Genomic DNA, 18,477 nt, shown 5'->3' on the forward strand with positions numbered 1-18,477 from the left:
TCAGTGACATCATTAAGCATAATAATATTTACATTATAGGGATCCCAGAAGAAAAGGAGAGAGAAAAGGAGGCAGAAACTTATTTAAAGAAATAATAGCTGAAAGATTCCATAATCTGGGTAAGGAAATAAACATCCATGTCAAAAAGGCACAGAGAGTCCACAATAAAATCAACCCAAGGAGGTTCACATCAACACACATAATAATTAAAGTGGAAAAAAATAGAGAATTTTATTTTTTAATATAATTTATTGACAAATTGGTTGCCATATAACACCCAGTGCTCATCTCAACAAGTGCTCTCAAAAGCAGCAAGAGAAAATAGTTACATACAAGGGAAACACCATGTGTCTATCAGCTGAGTTTCATCCAAAACTTTCCAGGCTAGAAGGGAGTGGCATGGTATATTCAAAGTGCTGAAAAACAAACAAACAAACAAACCTACAACCAAGAATACTCAGAAAAGTTATTCAGAACTGAAAATGAGATACAGAGTTGCCCAGATGAACAAAAGTTAAAGGACTTCAACACCAAAACTGAATCAAGAAGAAATAGAAGATTTGAACAGACCAGCTAGTAACAATGAAATTGAATCAGTAATCGAAAAACTCCCAACAAACAAAAGTCCAGGACCAGATGGCTTCACAGGTGAATTCTACCAAATATTTAAAGAATTAATACCTATTTTTCTCAAAATTTCTAAAACATAGAAGAGGAAGAAGACTTTCACATGAATTCTACAAGGCCAGCATTACACTGATAACAAAACCAAATCAAGACACTACAAAAAGAAAACTATAGGCCAATATCTCTGCTGAACAGAGATGCAAAAATCCTCCATAAAATATTAGTAAACCAAATCCAACAGCACACTTAAAAAATAATTCACCACGGGGTGCCTGGGTGACTCAGTTGGTTAAATATCTGACTCTTAGTTTTGGCTCAGGTCATGATCTCATAGTTCCTGAGTTCAAGCCTCACATTGGGCTCTGTGCTGACAGTACAGAGCCTGCTTGGAATTCTATCTCTCCCCCTCTCTCTGCCCCTCCCCTGCTCGCTCGCTCTCTCTCGCTCGCTCGCTCTCTTTCTCTCAAAAATAAATAAGTAAACTTAAAAAAATCATTCACAATCAAGTGGGATTTATCCCAGGGATGCAAGTGTGGTTCATTATTCACAAATTAATTAATATTATACATCACATTAACAAGACAAAGGAAAACCATATGATCGTCAGATGCATTTGACAAAGTACAATATCCATTCATAATAAAAACCCTGAACAAAGGGAAAGTAGGGGGAATATATCTTAACATAAAGGCCATATATGAAAAAACTGAGAGCAAACATCATACTCAATGGTGGTAAACTGAGAGCTTTTCCTCTAAGATCAGAAACAAGCCAAAGATGTCTACTCTTACCACTTTTATGCAACATAGTGCTCCATGTCCTAGCCACAACAATAAGGAAACAAAAGGCATCCAAATTGATACGGAAGAAGTAAAATGCTCAGTATTTGCATATGACATGATACTGTGTATAGAAAACCCTTAAGACTCCACCAAAAAACTACTAGAACTGATGAGTGAATTCAGTAAAGTCACAGGATACAAAATTAATACACAGAAATCTGTTGCATTTCTATACACTAATAATGAAGTAGCAGAAAGAGAAATTAAGAAAATGATCCCATTTACAATTGCACCACAAATAATAAAATACCTGGAAATAAAATTAATCAAGGAGGTGAAAGACTTATACTCTGAAAACTATAAAACAGTGATGAAAGAAAGAGCACTTAAGCAAATGGAAAGATATTCCATGCTCATGGAGTGGAAGATCCAATATTGTTAAAGTGTTCATACTACCCAAAATGATCTATGGATTTAAATGCAATCCCTACCAAAATACCAACAACATTTTTCACAGAACTAGAACAAATAATCCTAAAATTTGTATGGAACCAGAAAAAGACCCTGAATAGCCAAAGCAATCTTGAAAAAGAAAAAGCTGGAGGTATCACAATCCCAGATTTCAAGATCTACTACAAATCTGTACTAAGGAGTATGGCACTGGCACATAAAGAGACACATAGATCAATGAACAGAATGTAGAGTTCAGAAATAAACCCACACTTCTATGGTCAATTAATCTATTGCAAAGGAGACAAGAATATGCAGTGGGGGAAAAGACGGTCTTTCCAACAAATGGTGCTGGGAAAACTGGACAGCAACATGCAGAACAATGAAACTGGACTAGTTTCTTACACCACACACAACAACAAACTCAAAATGGATTAAAGACCTAAATGTGTGACCTGAAACCATAAAAGTTCTAGCAAAAAAATATAGGAAGTAATTTCTTTCATATCTGCTGTAGAAATATTTTTCTAGACGTGTCTCCTCAGGCAAGGGAAATGAAAGCAAAATTAAACTATTGGGACTACACCGAAATAACAAGCTTTTGTCCCATGAAGGAAACTGTCAACAACAAAAAAGAGCAACCTACTGAATGAGAGAATATATGTACAAATGTTTTACCCGTTAAGGGGTTAATGTCCAAAATATAGAGGGATGTTATACAACTCAAATCCAATTAAACTGTGAGCAAGGGGCCTTAATAAACATTTTTCCAAAGAAAAGGTACAGATTTCCAGCAAACACTTGAAAAGATGCTTAGCATCACTAATCATCAGAGAAATGCAAATTAAAACCACAATGAGCTGTCACTTTACACTCGTCAGAATGGCTAGAATCAAAAAGACAAGAAATAACAAGTGTTGATGAGGATGTGGAGAAAAAGGACCCTTCATGCACTGTTGGTGGGAATGCAAATTGATGTAGCCTCTGTGAAAAACAGTATGGAAGGTCCTCAAAAAATTAACAAGGGATGGGGCGCCCGGGTGGCTTAGTTGGTTATGCGTCCGACTTTGGCTCAGGTCATGATCTCACAGTCCGTGAGTTCGAGCCCCGCATCAGGCTCTGTGCTGACAGCTCAGAGCCTGGAGCCTGCTTCAGATTCTGTGTCTCCCTCTCTCTCTGACCCTCCCCCGTTCATGCTCTGTCTCAAAAATAAATAAACATTAAAAAAATTTAAAAAAAAATTAACAAGGGAATTTCCATATAATCCAGCAATTCCACTACTGGGTACTTATCCGAGTAAGACAAAAAAGTAAATTGAAAAGATATACACACCCCTACATTTATTGTAGCATTATTTGTAATATCCAAGATATTGAAGCAGCCTAAGTATCCATCCATAGATGAGTGGATAAAGATATATCCACACACACACACACACACACACACACACACACACACACATGTGCGTGCACACACACACACACACACACACACACACAGATGGACCTAGAGGGCAGAATTCTATGTGAAAAAAGTCCGAGAAAGACAAATACCATATGATTTCACTTATATGTGGAATGTTAAAAAAACAAATGAATAAACTAATAAAAAGCAGAACTAGACCTATAAGTACAGAGAAGAAACTGGTGATTGCCAGAGCAGACCGGGGTGGGCAATGAATGAGTTCATGAGTTGGAGCCCTGCTATGGGCTCTGCAGGGACAGCACACAGAGTGGGCTTGGGATTTGGTCTCTGCCTCTCCCCCACTCGTGTGCACGCACTTACTTACTTGCTCTTTGTCTCTCTCTCTCTCTCTCTCTCTCAAAAAAATAACCAAAAAAGAATATTCATAGCAACTTTGATAATGATAGAAAAAACTCTGGAAACAACCCAAACATTTAGCAACAGAAAATGGATAAAGTGTGGGGTATGAAACCATTGACTAATAAATAAAAATAAACAAATGATAACATTATGCAACAATTTGGATGACTCTTAAAAGACTATAATGTCGAGACAAAGAGGCAAAACCCAAAAGAGCCTCTTACATTTAATTGTATTTACATACAATTTAGAAACAGGCAAAACAATATCATATTGTTTAGGAATGAATGCTTAGGTAGCAAAAATAGAAAGAAAAGTAAGGATGTGATTACCATAAGAGTTAAGATATTATTTCAAAGATGGGAGAAAGAGGTCTGTGACATTGACAGAGCACAAAGGGGGCTTCTACTCAATCACTTAATATTATTATACTGTACAATTATGTTTGATGCACTTTTCTCCATGTGTGATATTTTAGAATTTGTTTGAGTTTGAAGCACAGAATTATATATATATATATATGTGTGTGTGTGTATATATATATATATATATATCAATTTATAACAACATGGTTAAAGGAAATTCGTATGTATGACTGCTCAGATTTCTGTGTGCACAATTTTATATGATTTTTCACATAAATAAGGAGATATGGAATAGAATATATAAAATATTAGTTTAACTTGGGGTGAGAGGAAACGGAGGAGAGGAGAAGCAAAAAAGCAAGGTGTTCATGTAAAAAAAAGTATGCATGATATATTCCACTTATGTGTGGTTGTGTATGTAGGCATGTGTGTGTACATATCATAAAACTATTGAAACTTGATCATTAAGATATTAGTGGGAGTCCTGAGTTTAATTTATATTTATGTATATTGCTTGCAAATTTTTACTGTAAAAATGCATTGCATGATTAACCAAAGGAAAAACCACTTTATCATGTAGGAGAAGAAAAGCAGAATCTGGAATTTTGGACAAGAATCCAGTGTCTAAAAGAGTTCATTCTGTTGGAGAGATTTTTAAGATCTATTTCCCCATATTGACAGTATACACACATGCATAAACCCATTTTCTTTTTAGTTAAATAATTTAAGTACCTTGCCCAAAGCTTAGAGATCAGGGAGGTAGAAATTGAACACCCAGGTTTGTGTGATTCTAAATTTCATGTTCTTTTCATAAAACAAGCACCAGTAGGAAGGAGACCCCAATCCTCTGATGAAATAATTCACATTGAATGGATAGCAAAAGAGAAAAACCTCAGAATAAGGTGATTTATAGATATTTGTATCTAATAGTTCAAGGTATTTTAAAACAAAGTGGTTTTGGAAGTGAAAACTCTTTCTAGGAAAGAAAGAAACTAAAGCACTGATGTTCTCCTCCTTCCTTAGGACTCCTTGGAAGACACTGGGGAAGGCATTAATGACTTAGTGTCCTCACGGTTTTCGGCAAACACCCACAGTCTAGCAAGTGGCTTGTCAACCGTAAGCATTTATCTAGCCTGTGACTGGAAGTTTCTTCTTTCTCTTGTTGATTTTCTGTACTTTTTTTCAAAGGAGATAGGAATGTTCTTGGGAGTATGTGTGATAGTGAGTTAAACGTCATTATAATCACCTGCTTGCCTTTTGGCCACAGAAAACTTTTTGGTCTAATTTTGTATGGGTTTTTCCTTCCCTCTCCTTCCATGGTCCTTGCCCAGTTTTTAAAACATCTTCCCTCCCCAGTTCAGGCTCTCATCACCTCAAACCTATAAACTATCATAGTTCTCTGCATACATTTATTTCCCTGCCCCCGTTCTCTCAATTTCCCAACCATCCACCATGCTGCTGCTAGTCGTTTTCCTCAAATACATACCCAGTCGGGTTTCTCTCCTACTCAGACACTGTCCATAGCTTTTCACTGCCTGTAGAATAAAGTCCCTTCTTACTTTCATGTTCAAGGCTTTGCTTGAGAAGTAGGCGTTAGGAGCCCCCGTGTCCTCATATCCATCTATGTGTATATGCCTGTAGGTCTTTTTTTTTTTTTTTTTTTTTTTTTGCTTCTCTGATTTCTGTCTGTTGCTCTAATACCCTTTTTCCTTTTGACCTTTGGGCGACTTTCTTAAAGAGTTCTCCAGCAGGCTCTGACAGGAAGTGGACCTACCTGAATGTCCCTGATGCTGACTCAGACACTGTGAGTTTTCAGTCTTTCCTTTGCCTTCTTTCCAACCATACTTCACAAATTTCATGGTACGGGAAATCTGATAAGGTGGGCACATTTTCCAGCATTTATCTTTTCCTGCCTTGTGTGTAATTAACCAGAGTTTCTCTTTAAAGGGTAAACAACATTATCAGAATCCAAGTAGTCCAAGGGAAGAAAAGATCATTAAACATGAGAACCTGAGTGCCAGTCAAAAGACACATGGTTCAAAATGATTTACCATTTACGAAATCTCTTTGAAATGAACATCTCTATTTTAAATCACATTAACTTGGTTGAGAGCATACTGGTTGGTTAGGAGCAAAATTGCCTTAATTTCTCCCAAACTCCAGCATTTGTGGGTTCTTACATTTTCTTCTATCTATAGGGTCCCCCTGCTTACTGAGGACCTTTTTGAAACTGTGGCTACTGAGGGATGTGATGTCGACACAACTTAGTGGGGAGGCATGGTAGGGAGGTCCTCAGACTAAAAATCTGAAGATCTTGCTTCCTGCCTTGGCTCTGCCAGTAATTTCTGGAGGCCAGAGTTTCGTCTTCTGTAACAGGGAATAGAGGCGTATTCTTGAAGCCCTTGAAAGTCAAAACATAGTCTATGCACCAGCAACATCGCATCCCCCTAGGGCAGAGACTCTCACACTGTCCATTCACAGAACCCCTAGTGATTCTTTGATCCTACTCCTGAGCCAAAAATAACACCTGACCAACCCATGTATCGTGTAGTTAGTGATGTGAAATGTTGGGGTCTGGGAATGAACAGCCAAGAAAGAATTCTCGAGATGTCTTTGGTGGAAAAAGGTGGTTTTGTGAAAGCACAGGGACAGGCAGGAAGAGCTTTCTGTGGGCAGAAAGAGCTGCACTGGGGGTGTGAGGAGTGGACTGGTTATATACTTTCAAAGTGGGAGGGGGTGAGGGATAGTATAAGCCTCTAAGGAATTTGGAAGCAAGATTTCCGGGACCTTGAGGGGCTAGCTGCTGTGAAAGGTAAGGGTATTTACATAGTCTAGTAAAACCTTAGTCACGAGACCCTTCAGATGTATACCAGGGGGCCGTATGCTTGGAGGATGATTGCTAACATGTATCTTGCAGGGAGAGGGGGAGCGGTGGGTAGAGATAAAGGAAGTTTCCAAAGGGATTTTTATGTTAGAGACTTACAGGGTCCTGGAGGTCAGGCTGATGTCAAGCTAAGGTTGCCTTTTGCCTCTAGCAAAGTATTAGCATCAAGGCAGTTGAGTTCCTGGAGGAAAGTCACCCTGCCTGTCTCAGACTTGTCAATGGGCTGAAACGGAAAATTTAATTTTTTCTAGATTTCTTTTGCCTTTGTTCTCCACATCGGTTAGGTTAAAAAACTTAATAAGCACTGCTATGCTAACCACTTAGTAGAAAGGTGGAACAATAATACACATAAATTGAAAGAAAAATATTTTTATTCCACTCTTAAATAGCTCTTATTCCTTACTAATGGGATGTGGTTGCCTGTTGGGCACTTCACAACTTGTCAAATCTTGGACTCTGATTGAACAGCACCTCTTTTATTTCCTGTTCCACGTTGATTTTTATGCAGCACTTTTTTTTTTTTCATGGCAACTGTCAAAAACTCAGCTTCACACCGTTAGGACTTACCTGAAAAGAATAAATTGTGATTTAATGTTGACATCGTGAACTACCATAAACAGTTTGCACCGTGTCTGATAGATGTCGCTGTGTTTCCCTTGAAACTTTAAAATATCCTGTATTGCCCCTGTGCATGTGCTGTGGTACTCTGGGATGCCTCAGTACACATTTTGGAAGCTGTGGGCCTAGGCGTTTGTTAGAAAAGCAGACTCTCAGACCCCACTGGGGACTAACTGGACCCGAATCATCATTTGACAGAGATCCCCAGGTGATTTATGTGCAATTAAAGTTTGAAAAGCACTGCTCAAAGCCACCTGTTATTATGAAAAATTTGTTTCGTTTTAGGACTGGGCAAGACAAATTAGATCACTCACTAGCTCTCTTGAAATTATCATTTTTAAGTAATCATGGAATTCTTAAGCCCTAGACTCCAGCTGAGAAGAGATGCTAGCCACGTCACCCACATCCTGTTCTTTGATCGGTCTCTACTCTGAGTAACTAGAGGAACATGATGACTTTTGTTAGGCGTATCTGAAAAGTGGGAAGCCTGGGCTCTCTTTGTACTTACTATATAATCCTTCCCACCAGTTCACAGACAGGGCTTTTGAAACTACTGGGTCACTCATGAAAGCCTTTCAAGTGGTCTCTTGTGACAGTTGTGTTGCTAAGATACAGTTTGGGCACTAAAGGATACTTTTGTTACATTTAATTTAAATATGTCCCTTGCCATTTATTCATTCTGGTAGATTTGGACTGTTTTTCTCTCACATTTTATATTATTTGTTGGTTGGTGTGTAATTTTTTTGCTTACTCTTCTATTTTGTGGGTTGTTATTTTGTAGAGGTTTACAAAGTTCTGGTCTCATACTACCCATGTGACCACAACAGCTGCTCAGGGAATTCACAACAGCCAAGGGTATATGATGTTCTTCTGGCCTGCCCTTGTTAAAGCTGCTGTTATGGCTTCCCGGAGACTGATGGGATGCTCTCTGGGGGTGTCAGAGAGGAAACCTTGTGTCTCCTGCTAGCACAAAATGTATGAGCTTTTCTTTGTCCTGATGGATGCATTCTAGACCTTGAAGTAGACTGACCTTGAGTCTACCAGTGAGAAAGGTGAAAGCTACATGAATCGGGAGAGGATGTGGGATTGGAAATGCCTCAGTGACCCCGTATTCATTAGAAGTGAATAAACAAAGGCTATTTGCCACCCAGAAAGGCAATGCTGCCCTTCTCAGCAAGTTTCCTGCCTTCCTTACTAATGCTCCTTAAGTCTTCTTGTCCCTTGCCAGCTTGGACTTTATACAATACCAGAAAAACAAGCAAAACAAGTGATTTTTGCTTTCTTCTCTCACCCTACACCTTCCTGCTCATTATAACGAATAAGAATTGTAATTGAATGAAGGGGGTGGCTTCTGTGAGGAAACAATGAGAATAACACTGGACACCTGTCTTCATCTCGTTTATTCCAGACCAGCCTTAACAGCATGATGAGTGTTTACAGTGAAACAGGAGACTATGGCAACGTGAAGGTCAGTGGTGAAATCCTTCTTCACATCAGCTACTGCTACAAAACTGGCGGGCTCTACATTTTTGTCAAGAATTGCAGAAATCTGGCCATAGGAGATGAAAAGAAACAGAGGACGGATGCGTAAGCATATAACATATTCCTCAGACTCTTTCAATCACTGCTTCCTTTGTCAGTATGTGTGTTTTTGTTTCAGAAGACTCTTAGCATTCCTCTTGATTCGGAGCCTTTTCAGGAGGTTGTCCCTTTTCTCCTGTGCTACACTTCTAGATATTCTCTTAGGTGTACATATAATGATTTTGTCCGTGGTTATTCTGAGTTTTTAAAAAGCTGTTAGTCACCGTGATTCAGGACTGGCACATTTGTAGTTTACGCAGAGGCAGCTGTTTGAGATAGAGGCTGGCTGACACATGGGCACACCCCAGGATGTGTGAGTGTCCTGTTCTGGGAGAACCTCCAGAGAAAATCACCAAGCTGTTAACCCACTTGAACGACTCAAAAGGACAATTTTGAGGCTCTCAGGATTCCAGGTATCAGCTGGGAGGCAGATGGGGACCATGACACATTGGAAGGGAACTAGATGAAAGATGTGTCAGTGCTTCCCAAGATCACTGCCAGGTTTGCTGGTTTACTAGGAGGACTCCCGGAACTCCACATGTAGTGATAATCAGCAAAGAAAAAAGGCATATGTGGTGAAGTTCTAAAGAATCCAGGCTTAAACCTCCAAGTGTCCTTTCCCACTGGAGTTACACAGGATGTGCTTAATTTTCCCAGCAACAAGTTATGGCAGCATATGTACAATGTTGTCCACCAGAGGAGCTCATTTAGAGACTCAGCTGGTCACATACCAAAATTCCAGTGTCCCAGAAGGAGAGCAGGTGTTCTGCATAAGCCATATTATTTTTACACATAGTTTAGTCACAGTGAGCCCCTTTATCTGTTCTGGAAGTGATGAGAATCCTCCCGGAATCCAAGTTTCCAGACGCCAGCCAACCGCTAACCTTGTAAGCAAGTGTTTCTAAGGACAGCACAATGAGGCCTGCTGTGTTATGTTACCCCTTTCCTTCATAATAGGTGACCTAGGTTCAATACACAACTCAAAGAAGCTGTTTCCAAGTGTCTTAAGATCAGAGAATAGTTTGGTCTACCTACTTCCTCAGCTAACTATCAGCGGGCTTCAGGACCAATATAGTCATTTAGAGTAGCATGGAAACAGGTCATTTAGAGCTCTGGTAGATGTGCTTCACCATCTTGTACATTGCAGTCTTGTACATTTCTAAGTCTGCCTTGACTTGGATGCTCCCGCTCCAAGAGACTCCTGGGATAGCTCAACACAAGGTGTTGGGTAGAATTGTTATTGTGACATCAGGTTATGATTTCCTATTTGTTCTTTTCCGTCATTTTCCTTCATTTACCCATCACCATTGATTCCACTCATCTTAAGTCCTGACATCTGAATGGAGAAGAATACAACCCTGTGGTATTTTCTGAGACCATTGATCCTATAAATAGATGACATTTATTGAGTAGTATAATACATCAGCTCCCTGTACATATCAACCAATTTAATTCTTAGAATGCTGTAAGTTACTGTTACTCTCCCAGTTTTCCAGATGAAGAAACTGAGGCATAGAGAGGTTAAGTAATTTCTTGAGTTTACCAAAACCAGTGAGGCATGGAGTGATTCAGACCTAGTTGGATCGACTCCAGAGCCCACACTATTTATCACTATACTACTTTCCTCTTATTGAAGGTCCAGAGTTATATTTTAAGGTGTCCTGCTGTGCAGACTATATTCTCTTTGGGTTTCTCATGTGTGCTGGCCTATTCCCTTCACCTCTTTTATTCGCTGAAGCCCCTATTTCTTGCAAAGTAAAAGTTTCCCAATAATTACTTTCATGTGTTATCGTTTGCAGTTATGTGAAGTCGTACCTTCTTCCTGACAAGTCCAGAAACAATAAACGCAAGACCAAGATCAGAACAGGCACCAATCCAGAATTCAACGAGACATTAAAGGTAAGTACGCGCGCTCTCATATTAACTCAGTTGATACTGTTCACACCCTCATTGGTTTAAAAGTAACTTTGGAGGATTTGCATGTCCAGGCGTAAATATCTTTTAGAAAAGTAGAATGTGAATAAATTAGTGTAATACCCTTGGCTTTCCTGACAGTTCTTGGAAGAGAACAACTGTAAATCGCTCTTACTTTGCTTATTTCTCTGCTGCTGCTAAAGTTACACCTTAAGTAAATATGATCCAGTGAAATTACATTTGAGCTGGTGCATCTTGTCTAAAAGACATTTCACACTTGGGAAAGCTATTTTTTTTCTAGTTCCCCTGAAGAGGAGTTTGTCACAATTTTGACACTAACTCAGGAAGTCACTTTGTACACACTCATTGTTCTGCTAGCACAGCATGAATATGTACTGTTTCTTGTGAGCTTTCAGAATTTGGCTAAATTTAGGCTTGTGGGTAATGAACAGTGGAGATGCAAGGTTGGATTTGGCTAGTCTCCAATCCTAGAGACATTACTTTTCCCCATGGGCTTCTATGTGACAACCCCTTCTCTCACCCTGGGCCAATCTAGCCTGGGAAGAACGATCTGAGGAGACTGGAATGTAGAAGTTATTGCTAGTTGCAGGGAAATTTATCATCCTTGTGCCCAGAGTGATGGAGTCAGAGTCCACCATAGCAGGAAATTGGTGAATGGGAACATCCATCAGTGGGGTCACGTTTAGAAGCAGGAGCCAATATGAAGATAGATGAAAATGAGAACGAATGAATATAGGCAGAGGGTGAATCCAGTGGCCATAATAGGATAGCAAAGCTGAGCCCAAGCAGAATAGATAGAGTGACCTGGCAAATTCAGGAAGCAGGAAGCCAAGGTTAATCATGTCAGGAAAAGTAAGGACAGGTAAGGATGTAAATCCAAGATCAAGAAGAGGTCTGAAGTGTGTCTCAGGTGGTAGTTGCAAGCAGGAGATTTGAGGGTGTGTAGGCATGAGTCAGTGGATAATGTTCTGCTGGAAAAAGAAAAGCTACCCCAGTAATACTTTCTTTCTGCTCAGTCTACATATTTGTCTATTTATTCCTGCGCTTATGCTACCCTTTATGGAGTTTGGTGTTTGCAAGTTTCTCACTTATTGTAGACTCTGGGTCTGTAGTTCTCTCTTGTCCAGCAAGAGAGCAGATGCAGGATTGAAATGTGAGAGAGGCTAATGTCCCAGAGGAGAAAAGTGCCCAGAGTAAGGGTCCTTGCTCCGTTTTTATTAGGATCAGAAGGCTTATATGCTAACTAATTTGGATGTAAATTAAAAAAATAAAATAAAATTGAAAATAAAAAAAAAAAGGAAGGCTTATAAGCCTGACGGGTGTGCACACAGAGACAATGAAACTGTGAACATTAACTCATGGGCACGGGGGCAAGGGGGTTTTGAAGATATGTGGTGTTAGGGGTTTGGGTCAATACAAAACAAAATTCTGGTGCTGGGCATAAGGTTGTTTATAGCATACATGAGGCCCCACCTGTTTACCTAAACTGGCCTAGGGTGCAAGAAAGACTGAGCATGCTACCTCAGGGCCAACAAGGCACCTTTCTTTTGCTAATTAGCTCCACTCTTGGCAACTTTGCCCTGCTGGGGTCTAAAGTCCTGTTTACCTGTTTACCTATTTTGGTCCTTCCTTCCTGTGAAAGCAGCTTTCTGCTGTTGTACTAAGTTGAGGGGCGTTTCCACCCTGAATTCCTAATCTTGTTTACCTCAGTTTCATGCTTTCATCCTGAGGCCTTTCTATTCCTATATCTTTGTCCTATACTGGGAGACTTTGCCCTGTTTACCTAATCTTGTTTACCCAAACTTGGGTGTGTTCATCCTATGACTTTCTAATTCTTTATGCCTCGTTAACCCATCAGTGCAAGCTCAGGGAATTCCTAAACTTACTCCCCACACTCACTGACAACACTTTTCTGGATTTGCGGGTTCTCATTATGAATAAAATAAAAGAAGTTGGAGGGCACCTGAGTGGCTCCATTGGTCGAGTGTCTGACTTCGGCTCAGGTCATGATGTCACGGTTCATGAGTTTGAGTCCCTTGTCGGGCTCTATGCTGACAGCTCAGAGCCTGGAGCCTACTTCGGATTCTGTGTCTCCCTCTCCATCTCTGCCCCTCCCCTGCTAGTGTGCTCTCTCGCTCGCTCTCTCTTTCTCTCTCTCTCTCTCTCTCTCTCAAAAATAAATAAACATTAAAAAAAAAGTTGGAGAGTTGATATACCAAACCTTACGCTTACAGAGTAGATGTTGGAAAAATGATTAGCAAATGAAACCCAAGTAAAACTGGAAAGGAGACAAGCTTCATCACTTATTAATATATTTGAAGTTTACTGACTTTGTCCTCAATGATTTGCTGAAATATCTTTCAGCGCGAGGTCTAACACAAAATCAGTTTATGGAGTAGAACCCCAGTTGTAGCGTAAACAAAGAAAAATAAAGTTTTTGTGTTTGTTGTTCATATTATAACGTTATAATGCATATTGTGTATGCATTATATATAATGTTGTTCATATTATAACGTTCATAATGCATATCCGAAAGATGGTGGAAATACATTTCAGCCCGTTGTAGAATTGGGCAGAGCCCTCCATGTGGAGTGTGATGTTGTGAATCTCATTTGCAGTACACCATCAGCCATACCCAGCTGGAAACAAGAACTCTGCAGCTCTCAGTCTGGCATTATGATCGATTTGGACGTAACAGCTTCCTTGGGGAGGTGGAGATTCCTTTTGACTCATGGAATTTTGAAAATCCAAGTGATGAGTGGTTTGTGCTTCAGCCCAAGGTAGGAAATGCTTCCAGATTAATTAAACAGTTTCGCAGTGAGACAAGTTATGAACAAAATTGATGTCATAGGCCTAAAGAATCTGAAGACTTCTAATATTCAAGTGATAATCTGAACAGATTAGTGCAGCTAATTTTGGAATAATATAATAAACGTAAATCTGTTCCTTGGAACTCCTCCTTTAATACAGACTGTATAATGCAAGTCACGTCGTCGTGTATATTATTAATTTGACTTGCTAAAAATGTATTCATCATTTGAAGGTCTCCATGGATAAACAAAAGGAACGCATTATGTGATCCTATCATAATAGAAAGTACTCAATTTCACATAAGCAAAACCAGATCCATAGAGCCAATCGGTATCAAAGCATTCTCTCTATTCCTGATTCTCCACTATTCAGACAGACCGAAGCAGGAGTGATCTTGCCTTGGCTCACATAAGGAAGTAACCAGTAGCTAAAGTATCTGGTTTTCTACATTCCCACTTTTGAGATTCATAACCTAGGTCTTGAGTTATATTCGGAAAAGCCATCTTAAAGCTGATTCTAGAAATTAAGTGCAATATAGCATGTTCTGAACTAGACCAGCAGTACCTTGGATTCACTCTATGCAACGGAGTCTCTCTACAGTACTTTTTTAAGTCAAAAGTGAGATTAAAAAAAAAAAGGTCGCATTTATGTAACCAAAGATTGTTCTTTATATACAGAGAGGCAAAAAGAACATGATGGTAAAGAGAGTAGACTCAAATCAGACTTTCTGGGTTCAGTCCTGGCTTCGTGACTGTCTGTGTGACCTTAGGCAAATTATTTAACTTCCCAGGCTTTGGTGTTCTCATTTGTGATACAATAATTGGATATATCTTACTGGGATGTTCTGAGGCTTGAAGAAGCACTCTATATGATGCTCACAGTACTGCGTCAGGCACATTTTAAGCTCTCAGTCAATGCTAGGTAGTATTTATGTTACATTATAGTCCCTATGTTGCAAGTGACAGAAACCCCAGCTCATACTGCTCAAAAAATAAAAGGAAATTATTGGCCAGTGATTATCAAGCATGGCTTGATCCAGATGCTCAAATCTTATCAAGGCCCTGGACACTCTTGGTCTCTCTTCTGTCTGTCGGCTTCATTTTTTAGACCTCATGCAGTCGGCTTCCCTCACTGGTTCCAGTATGCTTCTCTTGGCCACTACAACACCTGGAAGCCTCTCATGCTTGCACCACACTGTCCAGGAGAAGAAAGATTTCCTCCTCCTCCAGCAGTCCAACCAGTGCCCTGGGCCTGGTTCTCTTTCTAATTACATCAGTTGCCCATCCTAAGCTAATTGCTGTGGCCAGCCGGGGAGGTGGGGTACATCAGCTAACTTAAGACGATCAGAACATATTCTGGTCCTGAAGGTGGTATTGCCCCAAAGGAAATCTAAAGGAGTGGTGGGTGAGTGGATGCTAGACAGCAAAACATGCATTGATCATCATCAATAGCAGCACTGTCCACAGCTAAAGGTACAACAAACATTGTGAGATAAGTGTCATTGTTTCCGTGTTATGTGTGGAGATTGAGGCTCAGAAGTTACATACAGCTTTCTGGTGGAGTTTTATAATTGTAGACCTTAAGCTTGGTGTGAATAATTCATGGAAAATCTTCGGGAAGTATATTTGGGCTGGGGTAAAAGTGATAATAAAATATAATAAAAGTCCTTAAAATAACTGCAAGCCCATGACTCACATAAATATGATAAAAATAGGAAGTGCAATATTAACAAGAAATAGGTCCACAGTAGAATTAGCATTCCCCTGACATGAACTAGGGGAAACATTTGGTCATTACAACACTAAGTCTCTTGGAATTGAATGACAAGCCCTACAATAAAGGATAGCACTTAATCTGACTTCACAGTCTCCTATCACTTTCTTCCTTTTGTGCATAATGGGTGATCACCATAGACTCTTAAGTTAGAAAATGTTCGAGACATTATGTGATGCAGGACACAGATGAAGGACAAGTAACATTCATTTCAATACATAAAATTGTCTGTCATAAATTTAACGTTAAAACACAGAGGGGCTATTTGGAAAACAACTTGGAGGCTTCCAGACAGTTGCCTGGAAATGGTTGAAGGATGTGCACTGGGGCGCTATCTGAGCTCTCCCAGGCATCCTCTGTGCTCAGGGACCAACCACTTTCCATGGCAATCACCTTCACATTACCACCGAGTGATTTCACTTTCTATCGTAAGGGAGAAGTAGTTCTCTGAGCCTGCTCAAAAGTTCTGATTGCATTTAATGTCTTTCCAGAGAAAGGAGCTCTGACTCCTCGGTCCTCTACCAGGTCGCCTTGGATTCCTTTCACCATGACTGTTAGGAGTTTTGTGTCCAACAGCTTTCACCTGAGTCTCTGTTTAGAAGCCTCTCCTCAGGCTACTGTAGCTTTTTCTCACGTGAGCAGAGAGCCAGAAGCTCCTAGGAGCTTACATACGCCCTGCCACAAAGCAACCCTTTACCAATAACTAATAGATGGGGGAGTCTGAAAGCACAGTTAATTCCCTGAGAGCGGCTGGGGGGGGGGCAAAAGGAGTGGTGCCCCAAGGCATTACTTAGACTCTACAGCTTTGCTGCCGGATCAGGCTATGCCCTTGCCTGGCTTCGTCTCCTTCCCTGACCTTTTTCCCATCGCCCCTTGGCTGGTCTATCCTGGGAGCAATTCTTTTGTTGAGTGCTTTATTTTTATTTTTTATTTTTTAAATTTAAATCCGAGTTAACATAGAGTGTACTAATCATTTCAGGAAAAGAATTTAGTGATTCATCACTTGCATATAGCCCCTAGTATTCATCCCAACAAGTGCCTTCCTTAATGCCCCTCACCCCTTTAGCCTTCTCCCTGCCCAACACCCTGCCAGCAACCTTCAGTTTGTCCTCTGTATTTAAGAGTCTCTTATGTTTGTCTCCCTCTCTGTTTTTATCTTATTTTTGCTTCCCTTCCCTTATGTGCATCTGTTTTGTATCTTAAATTCCACATATGAGTGAAATCATATGATATTTGTCTTTCTCTGACTGACTTATTTCGCTTAGCATAATACATTCTCGTTCCATCCATGTTCTTGCAAATGGCAAGATTTCATTCTTTTTGATCGCCGAGTAATATTCCACTGTGTGTATGTGTGTGTGTGTGTGTGTGTGTGTGTGTGTGTACACATATATATATACACACACACACACACCCCATTTTCTTTATCCATTTATCAGTCGATGGACGTTTGGGCTCTTTCCATAGTTAGGCCTTTGTTCACAGTGCTGCTATAAACATAGGGGTGCAGCGTGTGTGTGTGTGTGTGTGTGTGTGTGTGTGTACACATATATATATACACACACACACCCCATCTTCTTTATCCATTTATCAGTCAATGGACATTTAGGCTCTTTCCATAGTTAGGGTCACAGTGCTGCTATAAACATTGGGGTGCATGTGCCTCATCGAATCGGCACTCTGGGAGCAATTCTTAAGAAGTCACGTGCATAAGAATGCTCACTTCAGAGTCAGCTTCTGGGGAACTCAATATAGTTCACGTCTCTAATCCAGATCATCTTTCTCTGCAAAGAAATAGAGGACACCTATGGAGACATATAAGTGTCTCTGACACGCGTAGAGGAAAGCCCGCAGATTCGGCCTCGCTTAGGTGCCATGCTTTCCAGAAATGGGGAGGGCAGGTGCACCATAACTCTGTACACTGCCTCCTGTCCCTTAGTGGCCCGTCCTCAGGAGGAGCTGGGCTCTGTGTGGGCTCTGTAGTTACAGCTATGAGAGATGTCACTTCATTTTCAGTCTCCTGTCTCAGACGCTTCAAGGCAGTAGTCACCTCATCAGCTGTACCTACAGGATGAGCAGCCCGGAGTCTTGATGTTTTCTTGTAGATTATCTAGCTGAGGAGGTAAAGTGTAAGCTGCAGAGAACCAATTTCTTTAGTGATAAAGGATCAGAATTAATAGTCCTTTTAAGCTTTTGGAAATACTGACATCCTTTTGCAGTGGGAATACTGGAAGGACAGAGTGCCTTATTTCTTATTGACTCTGTGTTAGTGAAAGTCCCTTGCCACCTGCCTTTGTCTTTGCTAGGTCTTACAGCACTAAGCCGGTGAGGAGGCTGGTGCAGACAGAGAAAGAGCTCAAGACGTCACGCGTACTGTAGTTTCACAGTATAACTTCTATTTCACTGCATGACATGAGCTTGTTTATTAGCTGTAACTCATTATCTTTCTGAAAGGCATGTTAGGTAGTTAGACAAGAAGTGTTTGTCAGGATGAATTGCCTTTCATGTCTTCCCAGAAGGTGCTATTATAAAAACAAGGAGCTTTGAAAACCAACAGCAAGCTCAAGTGTTTTCCAAGGAAATCTTCTCTGTTCTGCCTTCAGGCAGAGAGTAAATGTAAGTTCCTGTGAAATTATTACCTAGCTAAAAGGCTCTCTCTGTATTTGGCAGTTTGGGCAGACACTTGTCCATAATTTATTACCACCACCTTACACCTATAAATGTACTAGAAACTCCGCTTTCAACTCTGATGGAATGTGGATCTCTCTTTTCAAAACGCAGACGATAACAGGTGTTACCTGATGACGCCACACCTCTGCTTGGTCCG

At 40.3% G+C, this 18,477-nt stretch overlaps 1 protein-coding gene across 2 annotated transcripts in view; it reads left to right on the forward strand.

Annotated features, from left to right (window-relative positions):
- The window catches only part of SYTL5 (synaptotagmin like 5), a 109,663-nt gene that overhangs the window by 79,103 nt on the left and 12,083 nt on the right, over positions 1-18,477 (forward strand). The window contains exons 9-13 of one of the 2 annotated variants that reach the window (XM_047076391.1): positions 5,072-5,164; positions 5,787-5,852; positions 8,959-9,137; positions 10,931-11,030; positions 13,685-13,846. In XM_047076391.1, coding sequence (XP_046932347.1) covers positions 5,072-5,164; positions 5,787-5,852; positions 8,959-9,137; positions 10,931-11,030; positions 13,685-13,846 — 600 coding nt within the window. The remainder of the gene's footprint in view (positions 1-5,071; positions 5,165-5,786; positions 5,853-8,958; positions 9,138-10,930; positions 11,031-13,684; positions 13,847-18,477) is intronic. The other variant, XM_047076392.1, reaches the window with a different exon arrangement.

Source organism: Lynx rufus, unplaced genomic scaffold, assembly GCF_022079265.1.
Source record: "Lynx rufus isolate CCGP_SWC_20201006 ecotype Redwood Valley unplaced genomic scaffold, mLynRuf1.p SCAF_14, whole genome shotgun sequence".
Classification (NCBI taxonomy): Eukaryota; Metazoa; Chordata; class Mammalia; order Carnivora; family Felidae; genus Lynx; species Lynx rufus.